The sequence below is a fragment of the Myxine glutinosa genome, chromosome 3 (genome assembly GCF_964187855.1).
Source record: "Myxine glutinosa chromosome 3, kmMyxGlut1.1, whole genome shotgun sequence".
Classification (NCBI taxonomy): domain Eukaryota; kingdom Metazoa; phylum Chordata; class Myxini; order Myxiniformes; family Myxinidae; genus Myxine; species Myxine glutinosa.
The window spans coordinates 146,956,222-146,978,539 of record NC_136263.1 but is presented as its reverse complement, the minus strand read 5'-3'; the positions used below and the strand labels follow the sequence as shown (position 1 = coordinate 146,978,539).

At 45.7% G+C, this 22,318-nt stretch overlaps 1 protein-coding gene across 1 annotated transcript in view; it reads right to left on the bottom strand.

The window, feature by feature from the left end:
• Nucleotides 1–11,342: 11,342 nt before the first annotated feature.
• The window catches only part of LOC137423137 (fibroblast growth factor 4B), a 53,755-nt gene continuing 42,779 nt past the window's right edge, over nucleotides 11,343–22,318 (bottom strand). Inside the window, exons 2-3 of the mRNA XM_068109969.2 lie at nucleotides 15,557–15,660; nucleotides 11,343–11,626 (exon numbers count right to left, since the gene is read on the bottom strand). Coding sequence (XP_067966070.1) covers nucleotides 11,414–11,626; nucleotides 15,557–15,660 — 317 coding nt within the window. The 3' untranslated portion in view covers nucleotides 11,343–11,413. The remainder of the gene's footprint in view (nucleotides 11,627–15,556; nucleotides 15,661–22,318) is intronic.

The window sequence follows — 22,318 nt, the reverse complement described above, 5'->3', positions numbered from 1 at the left end:
GCCTTTGCCTTGAACACAGCAACTCATGACACCACATTTGTTGAACCTGCTTTCCTGATGTTTGGGTGTCGACTGAGGAGCCCACTTGTGAACAGACTGGGTTTCGACGAGGAAGGCGTAGCAGCTGTCCCAAGCAAAGACGTGGTTCATGGTAACTCTCAACATTCAAGGTCGATGTCTAAACTATATTACGACAAACGACGAAAAGATGTGCATGTCCAAGAGGGAGATGTGCATGTCTCATGGTGAGAACCTACCCACAATCTAACGCCAAGAAACACTTCAGTGCAAACATAGCACCACAATGGATGGGCCCATTTGTCATCAAGGGACAACTAACACCTGTGAACTTTCAGCTCGCGAGTGTGGAGACGCTGCAAAAATCGAGAATAGTGCATGTGGACCAATTGAAACCATGTCCTGAGGGATGAGGGCAAGGCAAATGACTCAACATCTTTTTTGTGCTAGAACATTTGAGCATTGCATAAAATATAATATGAATGACCTGATTGGGGACAATTATTACCCTCGCCAGAGAAGAGTGTATTGCATTTGAGTCCGTTTGTCTGTCTGTCTTTCTGTCTGTTTGTTTGTACGCACAGAATAAATATGATTTTCTCTGCAACCGTTGTTCCAATTGACAGTAAAATTTCAAACATTGGTGCATCTCCTCCTGTATAATTTTTTTATGATAATTATAACGTCATAGGTCACGTGGTATGGGCGCCATCTTGGAAAAACCAAAAAAAATTGCACTTCTATATCTCCGAAAGCGCTGCATAGAAAAAAATGAGACATGGCTCATTGTAAAGAACTCTTCATGGGGGATAACATACACTACATGACCAAAAGTATGCGGACACCCCTTCTAATTAGTGTATTCGGCTGTTTCAGGTCACACCCATTGCTGACAGGTATATATAATCAAGCACACAGCCATGCAATCTCCATAGACAAACATTTGCAGTAGAATGGGCCATAACGAAGAGCTCAGTGACATTCAATGTGGCACCGTCATAGGATGCCACCTTTCAAACAAGTCATTTCGTCAAAATTCTGCCCTGCTAGAGCTGCCCTGGTCAACTGTAAGTGCTGTTATTGTGAAATGTAAACGTCTAGGAGCAACAACAGCTCAGTCGCGAAGTGGTAGGCCAAACAAACTCACAGAACGGGACAGCATAGTGCTGAAGCGCGGAGCACGTAAAAATCGTCTGTCCTCGGTTGCAACACTCACTACCGAGTTCCAAACTGCCTCTGGTAGCAACGTCAGCACAACAACTGTTCGTCGGGAGCTTCATTAAATGGGTTTCCATGGCCTCAGCAGCCGCACACAATCCTAAGATCACCATGCACAATGCCAAGCGTTGGCTAGAGTGGTGTAAAGCTCGCCGCCATTGGACTCTGGAGCAGTGGAAACACGTTCTCTGGAGTGATGAATCACGCTTTGCCATCTGGCAGTCCGACAGACAAATCTGGGTTTGGTGGATGGCAGGAGAACGCAACTGCCTGAATGCATAGTGCCAACTGTAAAGTTTGGTGGAGGAGGAATAATGGTCTGGGTCTGTTTTTCATGGTTCGGGCTGGGCACCTTAGTTTCAGTGAAGGGAAATGTTAACACTACAGCATACAATGACATTCTAGACGATTGTGTGCTTCCAACTTTGTGGCAACAGTTTGGGGAAGGCCTTTTCCTGTTTCAGCATGACAATGCCCCCATGCACAAATTGAGGTCCATACAGAAATGGTTCCTCGAGATCAGTGTGGAAGAACTTGACTGGCCTGCACAGAGCACTGATCTCAACCCCATCAAACACCTTTGGGATGAATTGGAACACCGACTGCGAGCTAGGCCTAATCGCCCAACATCAGTGCCCAACCTCACTAATGATCTTGTGGCTGAATGGAAGCAAATCTCTGCAGCAATGTTCCAACATCTTCTGGAAAGCCTTCCCAGAAGAGTGCAGAAGAAGCTCTGTGCAGGCTGTTATAGCAGCAAAAGGGGGTCCAACTCCATATTAATACCCATGATTTTGGAATGAGATGTTCGATGTTTGGGTGTACTTTTGGTCATGTAGTGTATGTTAATGATGATGTCATAGCTGCTCTCATTATGACGTCATAATTCTGTTTTTGTTTGTTGTGTTTTTCTTTGTTGATATGATTGAAACGACAGTAAAATAACCTTTGGGTTGATTTGGAGGGGGGAGTGTAAGGGGATGTTGGGACTCCCGGATGTGATGTAGGGGTGTGAGGCGTTGGATGGGTACGAAGTGTTGGACTTGTGCAGGCCGAGCAGTGTGTGGTGCGCTGGGCTGGATCGTTACCCAGATTGTGATTAAACCCAAGGCTGATGAATGCAGCTGCATCCTGTTTGAATACCTCGTTTCTTGGTCTTCACATACAAATCTTTACAGAAGGAAATAAATTCAATAGACTATATGCATAGCAGGATGAGTGACACATTCTTTTAATTATATCTTTAATTAGATTTATCTTGCCTTCCTTACTCGGAGATTTCCCCACAGAATACGGAGTGCACACTGCACAGGCGTGACGATTGCGGAAGCCTTGCCGTCCATCGATCCTGCTGTGTTAATTATTTTCATTGTTCTCAATTTCCGCTGGTTAATTATTTTCGTTTTACTCAATAAAGTTACACTTTGGGCACATTTCTTAATAGACTATGGCAGGAGGAGGGCCACGTTTTTTTGAATACAATATTTAATTTGATTTATTTTGCCTTCCTAACTCTGGAGATTTCCCTCACAGAGTAATTATTTTCATTTCTACTCAATGAAGTTATGTACATTTTGGGTGCATTCCTTAATATTTTCTTCACTCAATATAATTATTGGAACTGTAAAAAAAAGTTAAGTTTAATGTTTTGGCAATGTGGAGAGGAAGGAAGGACAGCCTTGCTGAAAACCGTGTGAAAGATATACACTTAGTTATAAGAATCGCTAATATGTTAAATTTATTCAGATTTCACTCCAGATTTTGAGACTTATTTAGTGAACAGGATCCAATCCTCAAATCTGAATCCAGATTTTGATTATATGCTTTAATTGTTTCATGAAAGTAGGCATGTGTATCCAAGGAAAGTCACGTTTGAATAGGCCAATACAAAATGGCAGCTTAAGAACTCAGCGATGTGCCAGTGGGCAAACCAAGTTGGCTGACCAACATTTTGGTAAGGCTATTTTGTGGTTTTAGTTATGAGCAGTTTTTGGTCATTACTTATGAAAATCGAAGATTTTTCAAGTATATTGGTTGGTCTTGTGCATTATTATTTGGCAATTTTTTTTAATTTTTATTTTTGCAAGTATGTTGATCACCCCGGTTTGTGTGTGTGTGTGTTTGTCTGTCCGCTCACTTATACTTGCCTACAGGTCACAATTGTAAACCGATCTTCACGAAACTTCACCAAATGGTAGCGTTAGTCATGAACAAGAAGCCTATTTTGGGGGGGTCAAAAGGTCAATAGGTCAACATAGGCCAAAGGTCACCAACTTCGTCGAATTTCTAAAATAAACAATTTTCATCCGATTGACTTCAAATTTGAAGAGGATTTGCACATCTGTCACTGAATTCAACCACCAAGTATTTTTGACGTCATCATAGGCTAAACTTTTCAACAAAGGCCAAATTTCTAAAATCCTCAATTTTCATCCGATTGACCTGAAACTTGAAGAGGATTTGCACATCTGTCACTGAATTCAACCACCATGTATTTTTAAGGTCAACATAGGCTAAAAGGTCAACATAGGCCAAATTTGTAAAATCCTTAATTTTCATCTGATTGACTTGAAATTTGAGGAGCATTTGCATATCTGTTCACTGAATTCAACCACAAGCATATTTGAGGTCAACATAGGCCAAAAGGTCAACATAGGCCAGATTTCTAAAATCATCAATTTTCATCCGATTGACTTGAAATTTGAAGAGGATTTGCATATCTGGACACTTAATTCAACCACCAAGTATATTTGAGGTCAATATTGGCCAAGAGGTCAACATATGCCAAATGGTCAACAAAGGCCAAAACATCAACATAGGCCAAATTTCTAAAACCCCCAATTTTCATCTGATTGACTTGAAACTTTTAGAGGATTTGCATACCAGGTCACTGAATTCAACTACCAATTTTTTTTGAGGTCATCATAGGCAAATAACTTATTTTAGGGATTTCGCTGTTATTGTGCAATGCACGACATATTTCTTGTTTTTTTTTTGTTTGTTTTTTTGTTTTGGTTTTAACAACCAAAGACCCAGTTTTCATTCATGCAATCCCTAGGAGTTCTTTAAGTATGCATGCAAATTCGGTGCGGATAGTTGTTATGGTTTTGGAGTTATGGAGGAGACTAAAGCACACACATGCACACCCACACATGCACACCACACACACACACACACACACACACTGCCTGTTATTATTTTACACACACCTTTTACATACCTACACACACACCTTTTATTATTATAGATTATACGCATTTCTAAAGACAGATTTATGCATATCTGGTTCCTGCTATCTTTTTCATTTTAATTTTTAAGTTGGTTTAGAATCCCCCGAGGGGTTAAATTAAAGTGAATTATAATATTGATAACCGACTTTGTTTCGACTTCTTTTGGAGTACAAAGCACATTCTCCGATCGGTTTCGGCTTTGTTCGGAATCGATTCGAGCACGGCCAGCCTCGAAGCGATGTCCTTCGACGTGTACAGTTTCCAGGTAAGCTGCGGTTGTGCTTGTGGTTGATCGGTGGACATGATCGATAACTTAAAAACCACAACTCACAACATTCGCAGTAATTATGTAGATTCCTCCACCATCTTGCTTTTCAATGTCTTATTATTTTCAGTTTCTAAAATATTCAAAGTCCCCATCAACGTCAACGCTTGTGTTGTTGAAACTTTGGGAATCGAAGATGAATTGAGATTCGTGCTTTTTAAAATTAAATTTATAATAGTCTCCAGTAATATGATCCCCTTATCAAGTTTCCTGATTCCACTTTGTTCTGTTCTCGAGAATGGCCACGTCTGTCAATATCCTATTAATGTATATTCTCCGAATCATGAATGAATTTTCATGCCAACGTCCACAGATTTATTCAAAAGAATTTCTCTACAGTCAGGAATTTCTTGGGTTCATATTTCCTCCAAGGATCCACATCACCCGATCCTTCCCTAACAATATGCAATGACACAGGTTCGTGGTCGATTGCAATTGATCTCACTCGGAGCACTTTGGTTCCACCGGAGTCCCCGCGGCTGCAAAAAGCAAAAGAAAAGGTCACGTTAATTACAGCAACAAGCGACCACACGCTTTCACTCCCGCGCGAACTTTTCAACAAGTTACACGTGGGAAAGGCCGCGCACCGGATCGCCGAGTACAACGAATAAAGGCTCCGTGGGGTCCGGAGAGGCCGCGAGGTACGCTCTTTTCCCACGCGTCTCGGCGCCGCTCTTCGGCTCAAGTTACCCCCCGGGAAGGCCGTGCGAGGTGCGGTGCCCGTTTGATATGAAAGCACCAGGGTCCGTGCGGACCGCCTCGTTAGCGCCGGGCCTCGGATGGAACCCTTCGGACGTTTTAACGTGCCCTAGCGTGCGCGCCAACCGACGAGGCGAGGGTTTACGCAGCACGCCATGGGGTGCTCCCACAACACCAAGCTGGTGTGAAAAGCCGCAACTGTACTTGTTTGCGCAAATACGTGCAGGCTTGCCCACGGTCCTCGAAATACGTCGCGACGTAGAGGCATTCCCATGACGTCATACAAGCTGCGCTTAACGAACGTGTACGCGATCCACCGCTAGAAACTTTCAGTATACACCACTCAGGGAATGTCGCGTAAGTGTACCCAGGCAGATATGTGAGTTCTTGGCCTGCCTAATCACGGGTAAAAGAGATACCGAGCAATGGGGCCTAAAATCCTACCATGGTCTGCAATGCCTGGAGGTCGAGAGCAGGCGGGCTCAGAAATCCTGCTCTTTCCTTCCATAAAAGAATCAAAGGGGTTGAGGGTGGCCTCTCCCATTGCAACTTGGACAGGAGCGCAAAATTTAGGGTCATTGGCGTTCTTTTAGTAATTAATCAAATAAAAAGTAATTAATTTATTTTTTTTAGTTTTAATTAATTAATGCAGTAATTAATCAAATAAAAAGTATTTCTTTTTAAGTTTTAATTAAATAATGCGGTAATTAATCAAATAAAAAGTAATTAATTATTTTTTAAAGCTTTAATTAATTAATGCAGTAATTAATCAAATAAAAAGTTTTGTTTTTTTAAAGTTTTAATTAAGTAATGCAGTAATTAATCAAATAAAATTACTTATTTCAATAATTTATCAAAATCACAGGCCTCAGTGAATGATAAAAAAAGATCAATAGTGTAATCGATTAATTAGAAACGTTTAATAATGCTTCCCTGGGGACCAGAAGGACTAACGGAAATAGCTTTGCTTTGGTGAAAAGTTTTTGGTTCAAAGTTTGAATTTCAGTGACAAAACGTCACAAACAGCGTAAGGTCCAGGTCTTGTCCCAGGGATCTGAGATTAAATAACGGATCCATGAGTTGTGTGAAGGGTAAAGGTGACTTAGAGTGATAAATTAGCTAATATTGTGACTTGTAATAACAAAAAATCAATTCTTGCCCATGAACGTCAAATTTACGTCATCATCCCCAACAAAAGCTTCAAAAGCGGAACTGCAACATGAGAGAGGGCACAGGTGTGGAAACCTGCCTCTGGCCGCTACCAATCTTGCCACGCCCCTACCTCCAGGGCTTCAAGTTAGTGGCCACTCCTCCCCCCCCCCCCCCCCCCCACCTCCCTTCCATCCATACCAATGATTTTTTTCTACCTGGATTAACCCCGACAACTCAGACCTCGTACTTATAGGTTACTGCTTCCTCCTTTGTCTTCCTCCTCTTTTCCTGTCTGTTCAGTTGTCTGCTTGTTGCATCCACCCGTAGCTCCAATAAGCCTGTGCTATCTACCCTCTGTCATCTCATTGTCCATGAGTGTCGTTCTTGCAGCCAAAAAATGTTTTGCCTTCCCCCGCTCTCTTTTCATCATCATGTCCTGTGTCTGCACCATGTCCTATGCAGGGAATTGGTGCTACTGAAGCAGTTATTGGCCTGCAATTGTGGTCGGATCGCCACTTCGAGTCAAGAAGTCAGGGAAGGAATTTTTGGATTTGTTCAGGATGCCGGCGATGGCTTGCCGACTCTTCACGAAGGACACCGTGGGATCTTTATCGTCCACCAACTAATAATGGCAGACGGGTCACCCAGTTTATCATCCATCGGAGGACCAGCACACAAATTCATGGATCACCCTGCCAGCGAAACACCAGGATGACAGGGTCGGAATTTGAGCCCAGGCTGGACTAGCTTACAGGTGATTGCGTATACCTCAAAGCTATCCTGCCAGCCATTTTCTCTTTTTTATGCCTCCGCCCCCGAAGGTGGCCGGAGGCATCATGTTTTCGGGCTGTCTGTCCGTCCGTCCGTACAGGCTAAACCTCGTTTTTCTCAGCAACCACATGTCCGATTGAGACGAAACTTTCAGGGTAGGAGTGGCAACCATGCAGAATGTTTTTATGATAATTGCGACGTCATCGGTCATGTGGTATGGCAGCCATCTTGGATTCAATGCAAATAATTAAAATATATTTCTCGAAAACCGCTGAATGGAAAAATTTGAAACATATTGTGAAACTTTGTTACATATAGTTTGAAAATGATGATGTCGTAGTCACGTGGTTTGGCAGCCATCTTGGATAGAAAAATGAACCTTATTCGTTTAACACAAAACTTCACAAACGTGATCCCTTACCCATACATATGCAGAGTGTATATTTTTAAGGTCATATGTCACGTGGTATGGCAGTCATATTAGCTTGAAAGCCGATATTTAAAAAAATCCCTTCTCTGAAACCGCTTCACCGATCGATGTGAAACCTGTCATGTCTGGTAAAAATGTGATACTTGAAAACAGCTGAAGGGATTTAAATCAAACTTGTTTATTTTTAGGACAGTGAACGTTGGCATCTACCCGTTGTGGGACTATGAGGTGGCATATTGGCGACAAAGTCGCATTGTTCTAGTTAATTTTATTTTTATTTTTAAAAATTTCTTTATTTATTTTATTATTTTGGATACGAAGTCGAGGCTCGTGTAAGAACTACATCTTTTACGCATCCCCCTAAATTTTATTTGTGCAATGACCCAAAAGTTTACTCTTGTAGCCAAACATTGCACTCACCATCCATAGCTCATTATCAAATGTCCCACAAGCAAATCTACAATATGATGCAAAAAAAGAAGTTTATTCCATAGTTCTGCTACTTCAATACTATGATCAAATCATTATTGCACATTATAAAAATGAAAAATAGTTGTTTTTTTTACATATTCTTAAGTGCTGACAAGATGGCTATTCAACTAATAGACCTCAGAGAAGTCACAAGCACTCAGCACGAGATCCGCCACAAATGGCACAGCACATGCACCGTATCTCTGAGTAGTGTTTGTGATGTCATACGGTGACAGTTGAGAAAGCATTCACCTATTTGTTTCAGAGTTATGAACCCAATAATATGATTTCCTTATGGTGAGAAATTAAACAAATAAAGCCAGCACTTACTTCTCTGTCCTAAGGCAATGTGAATGATCGTCCAAAACACAAAGTGGTTACAGGATTCCACATCAGATGTGAAGTGATCCGAAAGTACGATGTCGACCTTATAAGGATGGGTCAACCTTCAAACCGTAACAACCTCAACAATGGCGTAATGACGCCCATGCAGATGGCGAAGCAGAGCATTTAGTACTCCGTGCAGTGACTCCAGTACAACTGTACATGGCAAATCAGTACTTGTGCATGATAGGACTGATAGGTGCCGCGGCACTTCAGTACACCAACATGTCTCTATGCTGCACAACAATACTCTAGCATGTATCCGTGCTGCACATAAATACTCTAGCATATCTCTATATGTTGCACTCAGCACTCCAACATGTACGTATATATGCAGCACATCAATACTCTAGAATGTATATGTGCTCCACATCAATACTCTAGTATATCTCTATATGCTGCACATTAGTACTCCAGCATGTCTCTATGCTGCACATCAATACTCTGTAGCATGTATCTGTGCTGCACATCAGTATACTCTCGTCTTTCTCTGTGTAGCCCATCAGTACTCTAGTCACTCTGGGTGCAGCCCATCAGCAATCCAGTCTCTTTCTGTGCAGCCCATCAGTCCTCATGTCTCTTTGTGTGCAGCCCTTAAGTACTCCAGTCGCTTTGTGTGCAGCCCTTAAGTACTCCAGTCTCCCTGTCTCTCTGTGTGCCGCCCATCAGTACTCCAGTCGCTTTGTGTGCAGCCCTTAAGTACTCCTGTCGCATTGTGTGCAGCCCTTAAGTACTCCAGTCTCCCTGTCTCTCTGTGTGCAGCCCATCAGTACTCCAGTCTCTTTATGTGCAGCCCTTAAGTACTCCAGTCTCCCTGTCTCTCTGTGCAGCCCATCAGTACTCCAGTCTCCCTGTCTCTCTGTGTGCAGCCCATCAGTACTCCAGTCTCTCTGTGTGCAGCCCTTAAGTACTCCAGTCTCCCTGTCTCTCTGTGTGCAGCCCATCAGTACTCCAGTCTCTTTGTGTGCAGCCCATCAGTACTCCAGTCTCTCTGTGTGCAGCCCTTAAGTACTCCAGTCTCCCTGTCTCTCTGTGTGCAGCCCATCAGTACTCCAGTCTCTTTGTGTGCAGCCCATCAGTACTCCAGTCTCTTTGTGTGCAGCCCTTAAGTACTCCAGTCTCCCTGTCTGTCTGTGCAGCCCATCAGTACTCCAGTCTCTTTGTGTGTAGCCCATCAGTACTGTAGTCTCTTTGTGTGCAGCCCATCAGTACTCCAGTCTCCCTATCTCTCTGTGCAGCCCATCAGTACTGTAGTCTCTTTGTGTGCAGCCCATCAGTACTCCAGTCTCTTTGTGTGCAGCCCATCAGTACTGTAGTCTCTTTGTGTGCAGCCCATCAGTACTCCAGTCTCTTTGTGTGCAGCCCATCAGTACTGTAGTCTCTTTGTGTGCAGCCCATCAGTACTGTAGTCTCTTTGTGTGCAGCCCATCAGTACTCCAGTCGCTTTGTGTGCAGCCCATCAGTACTGTAGTCTCTTTGTGTGCAGCCCATCAGTACTCCAGTCGCTTTGTGTGCAGCCCATCAGTACTGTAGTCTCTTTGTGTGCAGCCCATCAGTACTGTAGTCTCTTTGTGTGCAGCCCATCAGTACTCCAGTCGCTTTGTGTGCAGCCCTTAAGTACTCCAGTCTCCCTGTCTCTCTGTGCAGCCCATCAGTACTCCAGTCTCCCTGTCTCTCTGTGTGCAGCCCATCAGTACTCCATCCTCCCTGGGTGCAGCCCATCAGTACACCAGTCTCTCCGTGTATAGCAATCGTTTTTTACTCAGGTAAGGAATGATAAGTGATCTTTCCGCACGTCCTACTAAAGGTTCAATATCAACCCGCGCTGAAAAATATAAACTCATGAGGCGTGTAAGTGGTAGATTAGTTAACGATAACTGGAAGTAAAAGTCGGAATGCGATTTTAAATGATAATGTCTTGTTCCCAAGCCATTTCGGAGTACAGTGGAAATCCACAAACTGAGTTCGTTGAAACAAACAGAAACAAAACAAGTAAGGCCGCGTGTGCAGTACTTGAACTCCCCAACCATGGGAAAGTGTCCAGCGATAATTCACTTTACCCCGATATACCATCGCTCATTTCATCATTTGTTATCAATATTTGGTTGGCTTTAAAATACTCATCACTGGACCATGAACCGACAGGCATAAATCACTCCTGGCTGGCACAATATGAACTATGGTGAACTGTGGTGTATTTCATCGTATTACATTTCTTATATAATACAGGGGAGCTATATTCTGTGTCTAATAAATATAATAAGGTATAAGTGCTGTACAGAACAAATAATAAACACTATATACAAATATTGACAATAAATTATGAAGTTTACAAAATATACACACGAGGTGTGTTGTATCGATGGAGGATTAGAGTTCGGCTTCTTTCTGGGAGTGAGAGGGATGAAAGTGCAGTGCGTTCAGGACCGACAGTCCAGGAAACCCATGTCCAGCCACCTGCCATCGTAACCCGCTCCCAGAGGCCCCTCGCGGCTGTTGCCCGGAGATTGGTGGCGGAGGAGTTACTTAAGACCGGCGCTTCCTCGGGCAATGCGGTCTCTTCCCGTGCTCCACAGGGGTTTCCTGCCGCTTCCCCCCCCCCCCCCCAACCACCCAACCCTCCCCGCTCCCTGCACCCGAGCTACCCCCAAATCTCCCGATCCCGCCCAACGCCACCGACCCCTCGCTCACATCCTCACGCGACTCGGTAGTCCGCTAGGTTCCTCGCCTCTCCGCCAATCCGTGCTGCACGATGCGCCGCGGCAGGAAATGCGTGACCGTGAGGTTGAGCGAGACGCGGCCACCACGCTTCGCCCTCCCGCCTTTGCTGAGACCAATGTATTTGCCAGGATGCTCCCATGACTCGTACGCGTTGTAGTTGTTGGGCAACAGGATCTCCTTGAACTTGCACTCGTTGCTGAAGGTCTCCTGGGAACACAGGGAGGAGGAGGAGGGGAGATGAGGAGGAGGACTGCAGGGGGGCTTCAAAAGTTTCCAGTAAAACTACAATTCCGCAGGAACATTTTTGCTTTAGCTGGGAGCGCAGCTGCGTATACTTGCAGGAAACACTCCAGACGAATCGACACAAGTACCATACGCCACCAATTACTGCAGTACAGCTCTTAACAGCTAAGGGCCTGGTGTTGGCTTAGCGGTTCGGGTGCCGGCTTGGGATCCTAGGATCCTGGGTTTGAATCCTGGGCGATCGCTGAATTAACACCAGGGGGGTTGACTCAGCCTATCATCCTTCCGAGGTCGGCAAACTGAGTACCAGTTCACTGGTAATTCGCTGTGTGTCACAAGAGGTGACTAAGAACGTTGGTGGCAGGAAGGGCATCCGGCCATAAAACATTGCTTCAAAAAAGGGACCACGGTACCCGAAAAAGGCCATAAAACATTGCTTCAAAAAAGGGACCACGGTACCCAAAAAAGGCCATAAAACATTGCTTCAAAAAAGGGACCACGGTACCCGAAAAAGGCCATAAAACATTGCTTCAAAAAAGGGACCACGGTACCCAAAAAAGGCCATAAAACATTGCTTCAAAAAAGGGACCACGGTACCCAAAAAAGGCCATAAAACATTGCTTCAAAAAAGGGACCACGGTACCCAAAAAAGGCCATAAAACATTGCTTCAAAAAAGGGACCACGGTACCCAAAAAAGGCCATAAAACATTGCTTCAAAAAAGGGACCACGGTACCCGAAAAAGGCCATAAAACATTGCTTCAAAAAAGGGACCACGGTACCCAAAAAAGGCCATAAAACATTGCTTCAAAAAAGGGACCACGGTACCCAAAAAAGGCCATAAAACATTGCTTCAAAAAAGGGACCACGGTACCCGAAAAAGGCCATAAAACATTGCTTCAAAAAAGGGACCACGGTACCCGAAAAAGGCCATAAAACATTGCTTCAAAAAAGGGACCACGGTACCTGAAAAATGCCAACCCCTGCTCTGTGGGGGAAAATGGCTTCTAAAGGTGGTAGTCGTAGCAGCTCCTAACAGCTAGAAGTAATGGATACAGCACCACGTAATAATCTATGTGCATTTTGGTGACGACCCTCTTATATATGTGACCTACAGCAGTGCGGCTTTTCGAGCATGGAATGTTGTGTTTATTTCTTTATTTCTTTATTTTCATCGGTGAATAATTCCCGCCGACCATAGAGCTGTTTTTCTTCCACCCTAATCTCTCATCACCGAATACCTGTCGTCTCTGCGCTTGTCGCTGCACCCGTAACAACAGCCTTGGAGACGGTAACACAAGCCCCGGACCGTCTGAGCGCTTTTCAGCGGCTGCGTTAGAAGCTCTGAACCAACCTGTTCTCTGAAGCCTTCAGCAACCCCGGCATCCAGCTCCACCCCTTCCTTATCCAGTTTCTCCTCTACCTGCCACATTTCCCAAAAAGGAGAAGATAAAATAAAACCCTGAAAATCGCACCTGCCACGTTCCTTCTCAGAATCTTCTTCTTCTCCCAATACCATGTGCACCACGTTGGTACAGCTTGGGAGCATCATCGCTCGGCTCTGGAGCTGAGTTTACCATGTAGGTTAGCCGTTTACCCTGTAGGTTAGCAGGTTATTTGGTCAGGGTGCCTACCATAACACCTACTCCTTGCAAAAGACACCGTTGGATCTCCAGACTCCACCGGCTGATGTCAGCAGACGGTACACCGAGCTCCAATGGATGTCCATCTCAGAGATGGCAAACTTAGGGATGGAATCGCCCTTCCTGGGAAGCGCAAATCCAACAATTTATGTTCCAGTGGGGAATCAAAACCTTGAAGATGACTGTGCACTACCTCGGCACCGTCCTGGCGGGATGTTATCATGACTGCATTGAGGAAGCCAGGTGCTCTGTTTATATGGCGTATTGTATTTCTTAGTGGCTGTCTCTGCTTAAATTGCTCAACGTCCGGGAAAACGGCATCAGAGACAGCCGCGAAATCACCCCGACAGTGCTCCTGCGGTCATTGTATAAGGAGACCACTGCATAGGCCTCTTCCGAAATGTAGGCCTATTTCAGCCACGGTAACGAAACCAAAACGTGTTCTGATTAACTATGCAGGTACAAGAAGTTTGCTATGACTGAACGGTCAGCTCCAGCGGGGCTACACCATCCTCCTGTACTCCCACGTTGGGACTACACCACCCTCCTGTACTCCCACGATGGGGCTACACCACCCTCCTGTACTCCCACGAATTGGGCGACACCACCCTCCTGTACTCCCACGATGGGGCTACACCACCCTCCTGTACTCCCACGAAGGGGATACACCACCCTCCTGTACTCCCACGATGGGGCTACACCACCCTCCTGTACTCCCACGAAGGGGCTACACCACCCTCCTGTACTCCCATGAAGGGGCTACACCACCCTCCTGTACTCCCACGAAGGGGCTACACCACCCTCCTGTACTCCCACGATGGGGCTACACCACTCTCCTGTACTCCCACGATGGGGCAACACCACCCTCATGTACTCCCACGAATTGGGCGACACCACCCTCCTGTACTCCCCCAAAGGGGCTACACCACCCTCCTGTACTCCCAGGAAGGGGCTGCACCACCCTCCTGTACTCCCACGAAGGGGCTATACCACCTTCCTGTACTCCCACGAAGGGGCTACACCACCCTCCTGTACTCCCACGAAGGGGCTACACCACCCTCCTGTACTCCCACGTAGGGGCTATACCACCCTCCTGTACTCCCACGATGGGGCTACACCACCCTCCTGTACTCCCACGAAGGGGCTACACCACCCTCCTGTACTCCCACGAAGGGGCTACACCACCCTCCTGTACTCCCACGTAGGGGCTATACCACCCTCCTGTACTCCCACGAAGGGGCTACACCACCCTCCTGTACTCCCACAAAGGGGCTATACCACCCTCCTGTACTCCCACGAAGGGGCTACACCACCCTCTTGTCCTCCTCATGCGGGGCTACACCACCTTCCTATCCTCCTCCGATGGGGATACACTGCCCTCCTGTCTTCCAGCAGAGCTAGACTGCCCTCCCATCCTCCCATTGCGGGATTACACCACCATAATTTTTCCACTGGCAGGGCTATACCGCCTTTCGTCCTCTCCGGCGGAGATACACTCCCACCCCCCTCCCCCATCCTTCCCCATCGGGGTGACACCACACTCCTCCAGGGAGCTACACCGTCCTCCCATCATCCCCCGGTGGTGCTGCCTCACCCTCCTGTCCTACTCCAGCGGGGCTGCACCACCTTCCCGTCCTCCTCCGACGGGGATACACTGCCCTCCTGTCTTCCGGCGGGGCTAGACTGCCCTCCCGTCCTCCCATTGTGGGGTTACACCACCCCAATTCTTCCACTGTCAGGGCAACACCGCCCTCCCATCTTCCCAGGGCAGGACACTGCAGTCCTCCAGTGATCCACCGGCAGGGCTAGACGGCCTTCAGTACTAATTGACGAACCCACAATGGGGAGTCAGACCGGTCGGGTGGAGATTCCTCGCAGTTGAGGCCGCTCACAATCGGAGTGTTTTGGGAAAATAATGGCTCAGCTCAGGTGTGCTCTGTCTGACGGTAATCGACGTGTGTTTCAAGTCACCATGCCAGGCAGACGTTTGACGTGGTTTGACCGTCTTTCGTGTTCACGTCATTGGTAGGTTTAACCACCGCACTTATCTTCTCTCCTATTCTCCACTACCACAACCTCCTTTTGGAGTGCTTTTCGAGTGGAGGTCATTCAAACTCCTCTACGGTTAATCACGCACGATATGTGGTCACGTAATTTCCAGTGCCATGTTAAGACAGAAAACAGTGCTTCGATCCACGTTGGTGTAAAAACGACCCCAACCCGTGCCATGGCTGTTCGAACCTGCGACGTACCGATGCATAGAGCTTGCCTCGGTGGCTCATTGCAATAAAGAATTCCGCCTTGACTCCGAACAGGCTCACCACTCCCCGATGGACTGTCGCGATCTCCAGGAGCCCTGTTCAGTTCACAACAAAAGAAAAGGGAGAATGAGTGTCAGCGTCCATTGGATGATCGAACAAAACTTCAGTTACATGTTACCACAGTGAATGAAATGTCCTTTCTGCCAGAATACTGTGTGTGTGTGTGTGTGTGTGTGTGTGTGTGTGTGTGTGTGTGTGTGTGTGTGTGTGTGTGTGTGTGTGTGTGTGTGTGTGTGTGTGTGTGTGTGTGTGTGTGTGTGTGTGTGTGTGTGTGTGTGTGTGTGTGTGTGTGTGTGTGTGTGTGTGTGTGTGTGTGTGTGTGTGTGTGTGTGTGTGTGTGTGTGTGTGTGTGTGTGTGTGTGTGTGTGTGTGTGTGTGTGTGTGTGTAAAAGCTCTGAGGGGATTGTGGCTGGCTCAATAGCGCAGTGGGCTGTTGACGTGTAAATCCGTGGTTCGAATCCTGCATTGAGTCAGAATTCTTTCACACCCAGCCCCTCGCAGGAACTTGATACCTGTTTATAAAAAGCATATATATTTATATATATGCAGTGCTCTCATAAAGTAATCACACCATTTGACTTTTTCACATTTTGTTATGTCACAGCCTGATTTTAAAATGGATTAAATTGAGATGAAATACAGAAATATCAAATTTACATAAGTATTCAATCCCCTGAGAAGAAGAATCTACCGGAGTAGAATCTACCTTGTAGAAGTGCCTTTGGTGTATATACAGACTTGGCATTTAATATGGAAAAAAAAAAAAATTCTTGACTTTGGTTTGCTTTCTGAACTCAGTATATCAATCTGGTGAGTTTCTTTTATCCTTCGGTGATGTCTTTGTTGAAAGAACGATGTCACTGATTGTCTTTCGCAGCAAGAAGTCAATAACAGGATTATATCACAGGTGGCATGACAAAATGTAAGGACAGGTACATTTGACGATTGGCTTCACAATCGGGTATATAAGGGTTGTTGCGTTCTGTATTAGTGGAAAACAACTGCTGCACATCTACAAAAGTTATTGCCGCTTCCTCTGGAGATGGTTCGTCAACTTGACAATGCTGTTTGTCATGGAGTGGTGGCTTTCCGAAATTCTGGCATGAAACAGCGTGCTATTGCTCAGCAGTATGGCATCACTCAAGGTCAGGTGTCAAAGATCCTGAAACGAAATGCTCAGAGGGGTGTCCCTACTCCAATACAAAGGCCAGGACGTCCACGCAGAACCACAAGGAGAGATGATCGCCAGCTGCACCGGTTAGTCTGTAATGGCCGTACCAAGTCAGCTTATCGGCTTAGGGCTGAGTGGCAGCAACTGACAAATGTGCCTGTATCCAGAAGGCTAGTCAACCAACCACTGGTTCAAGCAGGCTATCGTGCCAGGCGTCCCCTGAGAAAGCCACGCCTGACCAGACAACACAGCCATCGCCGATTGCAGTGGGCCAGAGAGCACCGTCAATGGCAGCCAGGACACTGGAATCACGTGACCTTCAGTGACGAGTCTAGATTTCTGGTCTATCGTCAAGATGGCCACGTCCGAGTGCGCAGACAAGTGCATGAAGCCCACAACGAAGATTGTATAGTGCCAAGAGTCCAAGCTGGAGGTGGTGGGGTGACCGTTTGGGCTGCTTTTCATGCAGGGGGCAAAACTGACCTGGTTGTTCTGAATAGAAACCTGAACCAGTTCAAGTACAGGGTCATTCTGGAAGAAACATTGCTTCCATTTGCTTGTGCAGCCTTTCGAGGAAACTTTGTCTTCCAAGATGACAATGCATGGCCTCATCGTGCTCGCATGACCCAACACTTTCTTGCTGACCATGGCGTAGAGCATATGGAGTGGCCTGCCATGTCCCTGGATATGAATCCGATAGAGAACTTGTGGGCAGAATTAACGCGTCAAATCGACAACTTGGACCAGCAGCCGACCTCTGTGCGTGAATTGCAGCAGGCTATTGTCACTGCATGGCAAGCGATTCCTGTCCAAACCTTGGCAAATCTCGTGAACAGCATACCTCGACGTGTACGTGCTCTGCTGAATGCTCGTGGGGGTTACACGAGTACTGAACTGTAATTTTACTGTCCGTAATCCCAGTCATAATTTAGTTTTTGTTTTTGTTGAAATTTTTTTTGGCTAATGTGCAAAATAAAGAGATACTTCTGGAAAACGTACAGAAGTTTAACACAGTACTGTCCATGAATTGAGTTCGATATCAGTTTACATCACTTTCAAGGATCAATTTATTTGCTTCGACATGTCAAATGTGGTTTTTGTTTCTTTTAAAGGTCACATTAACAAAACCTAGAATAATTTCAACATAATTCCAATGAACTTTTGGTTCTAAGTCATCTTGAAAAGTAAGTTCACCCCTACAAATAAATATTCCATATTAAATGCCAAGTCTGTATATACAGTTATACACATATATATATATATATATATATATATATATATATATATATATATATATATATATATATATATATATATATATATATATATATATATATATATATATACATACAGTCACGTGAAAAAGTAAGTACACCCCATGTAAAGTTTTGACTTTTTCAACATATTTCAACATACAGCTATTTGATCTTCATTTCAACAATATTGACAGATAAAGGTGATATAATATAACAAATATCATGAAACATTTACATTTTGTTGTCCTTTGTATAATTTAAAAAACATAAACATCGCCCGTCTCCGTCCATCCCTCTCCTCCGTGGCTGCAGAAACCCTCATCCACGCCTTCATCACTTCCCGTCTGGACTACTGCAATAGCCTCCTTTATGGTTCACCCTCAACAATCACCAATAAACTCCAATACATTCAAAACTCCGCTGCCCGTCTACTCACCCATTCCCGGACCCGTGACCACATCACCCCCGTCCTTTACAAGCTTCACTGGCTCCCCATCTCCCAGAGAATCCAGTACAAAATCCTCCTCTTGACCTACAAAGCCCTCCATAACCTGGCCCCATCCTACCTGGCTGACCTCCTCTCCAGACACACTCCCACCCGCAACCTCCGCTCTGCTGGTACCAACCTCCTGACCCCCCCCCCCATCCGGACCAAATTTAGATCCTGGGGGGACAGGGCCTTCTCCATCGCTGCTCCCACCCTCTGGAAATCGCTACCTCACACCATCAGAGACTCCTCCTCACTCACCACATTCAAAACATCACTCAAGACCCACCTATTCAACACTGCATTCAACATTTAACCCACAGCATCTAACCCCTGACTATCTCCTCTCCTTCTCCCTCCTTTGTGCTTTGAATATTTCCCTATTGATTCTTCTTTTTTTGCAATTGTTTTTATGTTTTGCTATGCATTATGTTTTGCACTCTGTCAAAGCGTCTTTGGGCTTCCTGAAAAGCGCTATATAAAATAAATGCATTATTATTATTATCTATCTATAATTCCACTAATCTCTGTGTGTGTGTGTGTGTGTGTGTGTGTCTGTGTGTGTGTGTGTGTTTGTCTGTGACCGCTGTTTCTCGACAACCACGGGTCCGATATACTTTAAACTTGCCAGGTATATTGCTGGGGACCCGAGGATGTGCCTTTTCAAGGTTTGAAATTAATCGGACAAGTACTTACCGAGCTATGGCGATTTAGCCGTTCGCCGTTCGCTTTGGCGTTGCGAATGGACCAAACCATTGCATGTAAATAGAGGGGGGGGTTCTGTGGTCGTTGCGAATGGACCAAACCATTCATGTAAATAGAGGGGGGGGTTCTGTGGTCGTTACTGCCACGTGGTTTCAAAGTTTTTTTTTGTTGTTGTTGTTTGCACGCATGTTTTTTTGCACCCACGTACGGGCACGCCCTAGGATGTTTACACACACACACCCCTACACAAATTTTTTTTTTTTTTTTTTTTTGGCAAGGAACGGGCACCCACGTACGGGCACGTCCTAGCTTATATATAGTACGGGCATGCCCTAGTTATTATAAATGCAAATTTCGCATGTGGAAAAAGTAAGTACACCCTTGGCTCTAATAGGTGGTATTGCCCCCTTTGGCAGAAACAACCTCAAGTAGGCGTTTCTTATAACTGTCTACCAGTCTCTGACATCGACTGGGAGAAATTTTTGCCAACACCTCCATGCAGAATTCTTTCAGCTGTGCGATGTTTGAGGGGTTTCTTGCATGCACAGCTCGTTTCAAATCCCTCCAGAACATCTCGATGGGATTTCGATCCGGGCTTTGACTTGGCCATTCCAGAACCCTCCATTTCTTTCTTTTCAGCTATTCCTTGGTGGATTTACTGGTATGTTTCGGGTCATTGTCATGTTGCAAGGTCCACTTTCGGTTGAGCTTCAACTTTCCGACAGATGGCCTCACATTATCCTCAAGCACCCTCTGGTACAATGAAGAATTCATAGAGGATTCTATGATGGTGAGCTGCCCAGGCCCTGATGCAGCAAAGCTGCCACAAACCATAATATTTCCACCACCATGCTTTACAGTTGGTATCAGGTTCTTGTGGTCAAAGGTTTTTGTGGTCTTTGATCGCTTGCGATCAAAGATCTCGCGAGATCGCGGCGAGGTCACGTCTTTTCGAAGCTGTTCCATGCGCTCACGCTTTCGAAGCTAAGTGATCCTTCTCAATTGTGTTTTTGTCGAGACTGTATCTATCTTTCGGTGTATGTATCTATAGCGTATCTTTTGGAAAATTTTCGGTGCTAATTTTTCGTACATGTATACACAATCGTCGGTTAATGCGTATCGAGTATTCTGAGGCCTAGTACTCGTAGGCTTGGCTACCGTACCGTCTCCGACCTTGTGGTTTTGTTTTTCTCTCAGCGATTCGTCGAATGCGCTGCATTTATTTTCGTTCTCTGTTTCGTCCCAGTCGTTCACCCCGTACCTCCTTGTTTAATATCTCTACTCAAAAAAAAAAAAAACCACAAAAAAATATTTCCTTCCCAGGTCTTATTCGTTTATTTGTTGTTCTTTTTTGTTCGTTCGTTCTTCGTTCGCGATCACGTGGTTAGAAATGTATAATCTCTCCCCTGAACAACTATTTTCTCTCATATATTATAACACCCTTTTCTTCTTTTCCTACAAAAGGATGCTTTTGTCTTGCTCACCAAATCTATTCATTCCAAAAAATATATATAATACCATCTCTTGCAGTTCCTCCTTTCTACATTCCCTAAACTATCCAGAACTCCACCCCTCCTTCAGTGTCCTCAAACGTATTTTTGACTCGAAGGTCTCACTCATTTTGCAAAAAATGTTCGTTTCCCATGAATTGTACACTTTTCAAAATCCAATCTCACCTCTCCCCTCCAAATCCTCCCCATCACCCATCCCTTTCAAATCTCCCCCCTTGCCCCTTCCCTCCCCTCCCTCCTAAACTCCCCCCACAGCCTCCCCTCCGAGACTCTCCCTCGCTCCTCCCCTCCTAGACTCCCCTCTCACCCCTCCTCCTCAAAGCATCCTCCCTGCTTCTTCCCCCTTCCAACTTTCACCTTCATCTCCCCCAACCTTCTGCCTCGCTCTGCCCCCTCCTCAAATAACACCTCACTGTGCCTCACCTAATCTCCATCAAACCTTTTGTCCACCCCATTCTTCCCTTTCTCCAAGCAATTCTGAAATCTCTGAAATCTCTGACACACCTTCAACAGCTCTCCCTTCCTCTTCCTCCTCTTCCACATCTTACCCTACCCCTCCCACCCCCCTGTTCTGGACCCGATGCTCCCCCTTCCTCTTCATTAACGGTATGGACCTCAAACATCCGGGGCCTTCGCTCAAACTTGACTGATCTCTCCATACAGGTTGCTTCTGACAAACCAGATGTGATCTGCTTAACAGAAACTTTCCTCCTTCATGATGTCTCTGACGCCTTGGTATCTCTCCCAGGTTACTCCCTCCTCCGGTATGATAGACCTGAGCCTCGTCCTGGAGGTGGGGTTGCTATCTTTATTAAAAACTCTCTTCCTCACTCGCCCTCCACTGCCCTCTCTCCACCTCACCCCCAGGAATACCTTTAGCTACGGCTTCCCCTTCGCTCCCACCTTTTGTTCATATGTGTGTTGTACCGTCCACCAAACAGCGATGACTCCATCTACATCTCGCTGTCTGATAATATGGACCAACTTCTATCTACCCATCCCAACTCTCTCTTCCTCATATGTGGTGATTTCAATTGTCACCATGCCAGTTGGCTGGGTGTGGGTACCTCTCTCACCAGCCATGGCTCTTCAGCAAAGGACTTCTGCGACTCACTGGGACTGACACAATCTGTCAATTTCCCGACCCGGATCTCAGTCAACGGAGCATCTTCTCTTCTGGATTTGGTTATGACAAACTTCCCTGAAAATGTCTGCTGCTCTTCTTCTGCTCCAATCGGCTCATCTGATCATGTGCTTGTCAAATTGGACATCTCTCTGACCATTCTCAGAGAGCCTCCTCAGCGTCGACGAGTCTGGCATTTCACTCAGGCCAACTGGCACGGTCTTCAAGCAGCCATCAATCATCTGGACTGGTCTCCCATCTCTACCGCCTCTGACATCAACCCATCCTGGGAATTCTTTCAAAGTAAATTGCTCTCTCTCATGCACAGATTTATCCCATCTCGTCTTCAGTTGTCATACCCATCCTCCCGTCCATGGTACACGGAATCTTATGGTGAGGCTGTTGCCCTGAAACAACTTGCTTTCGTCTCCTGGAAAGCA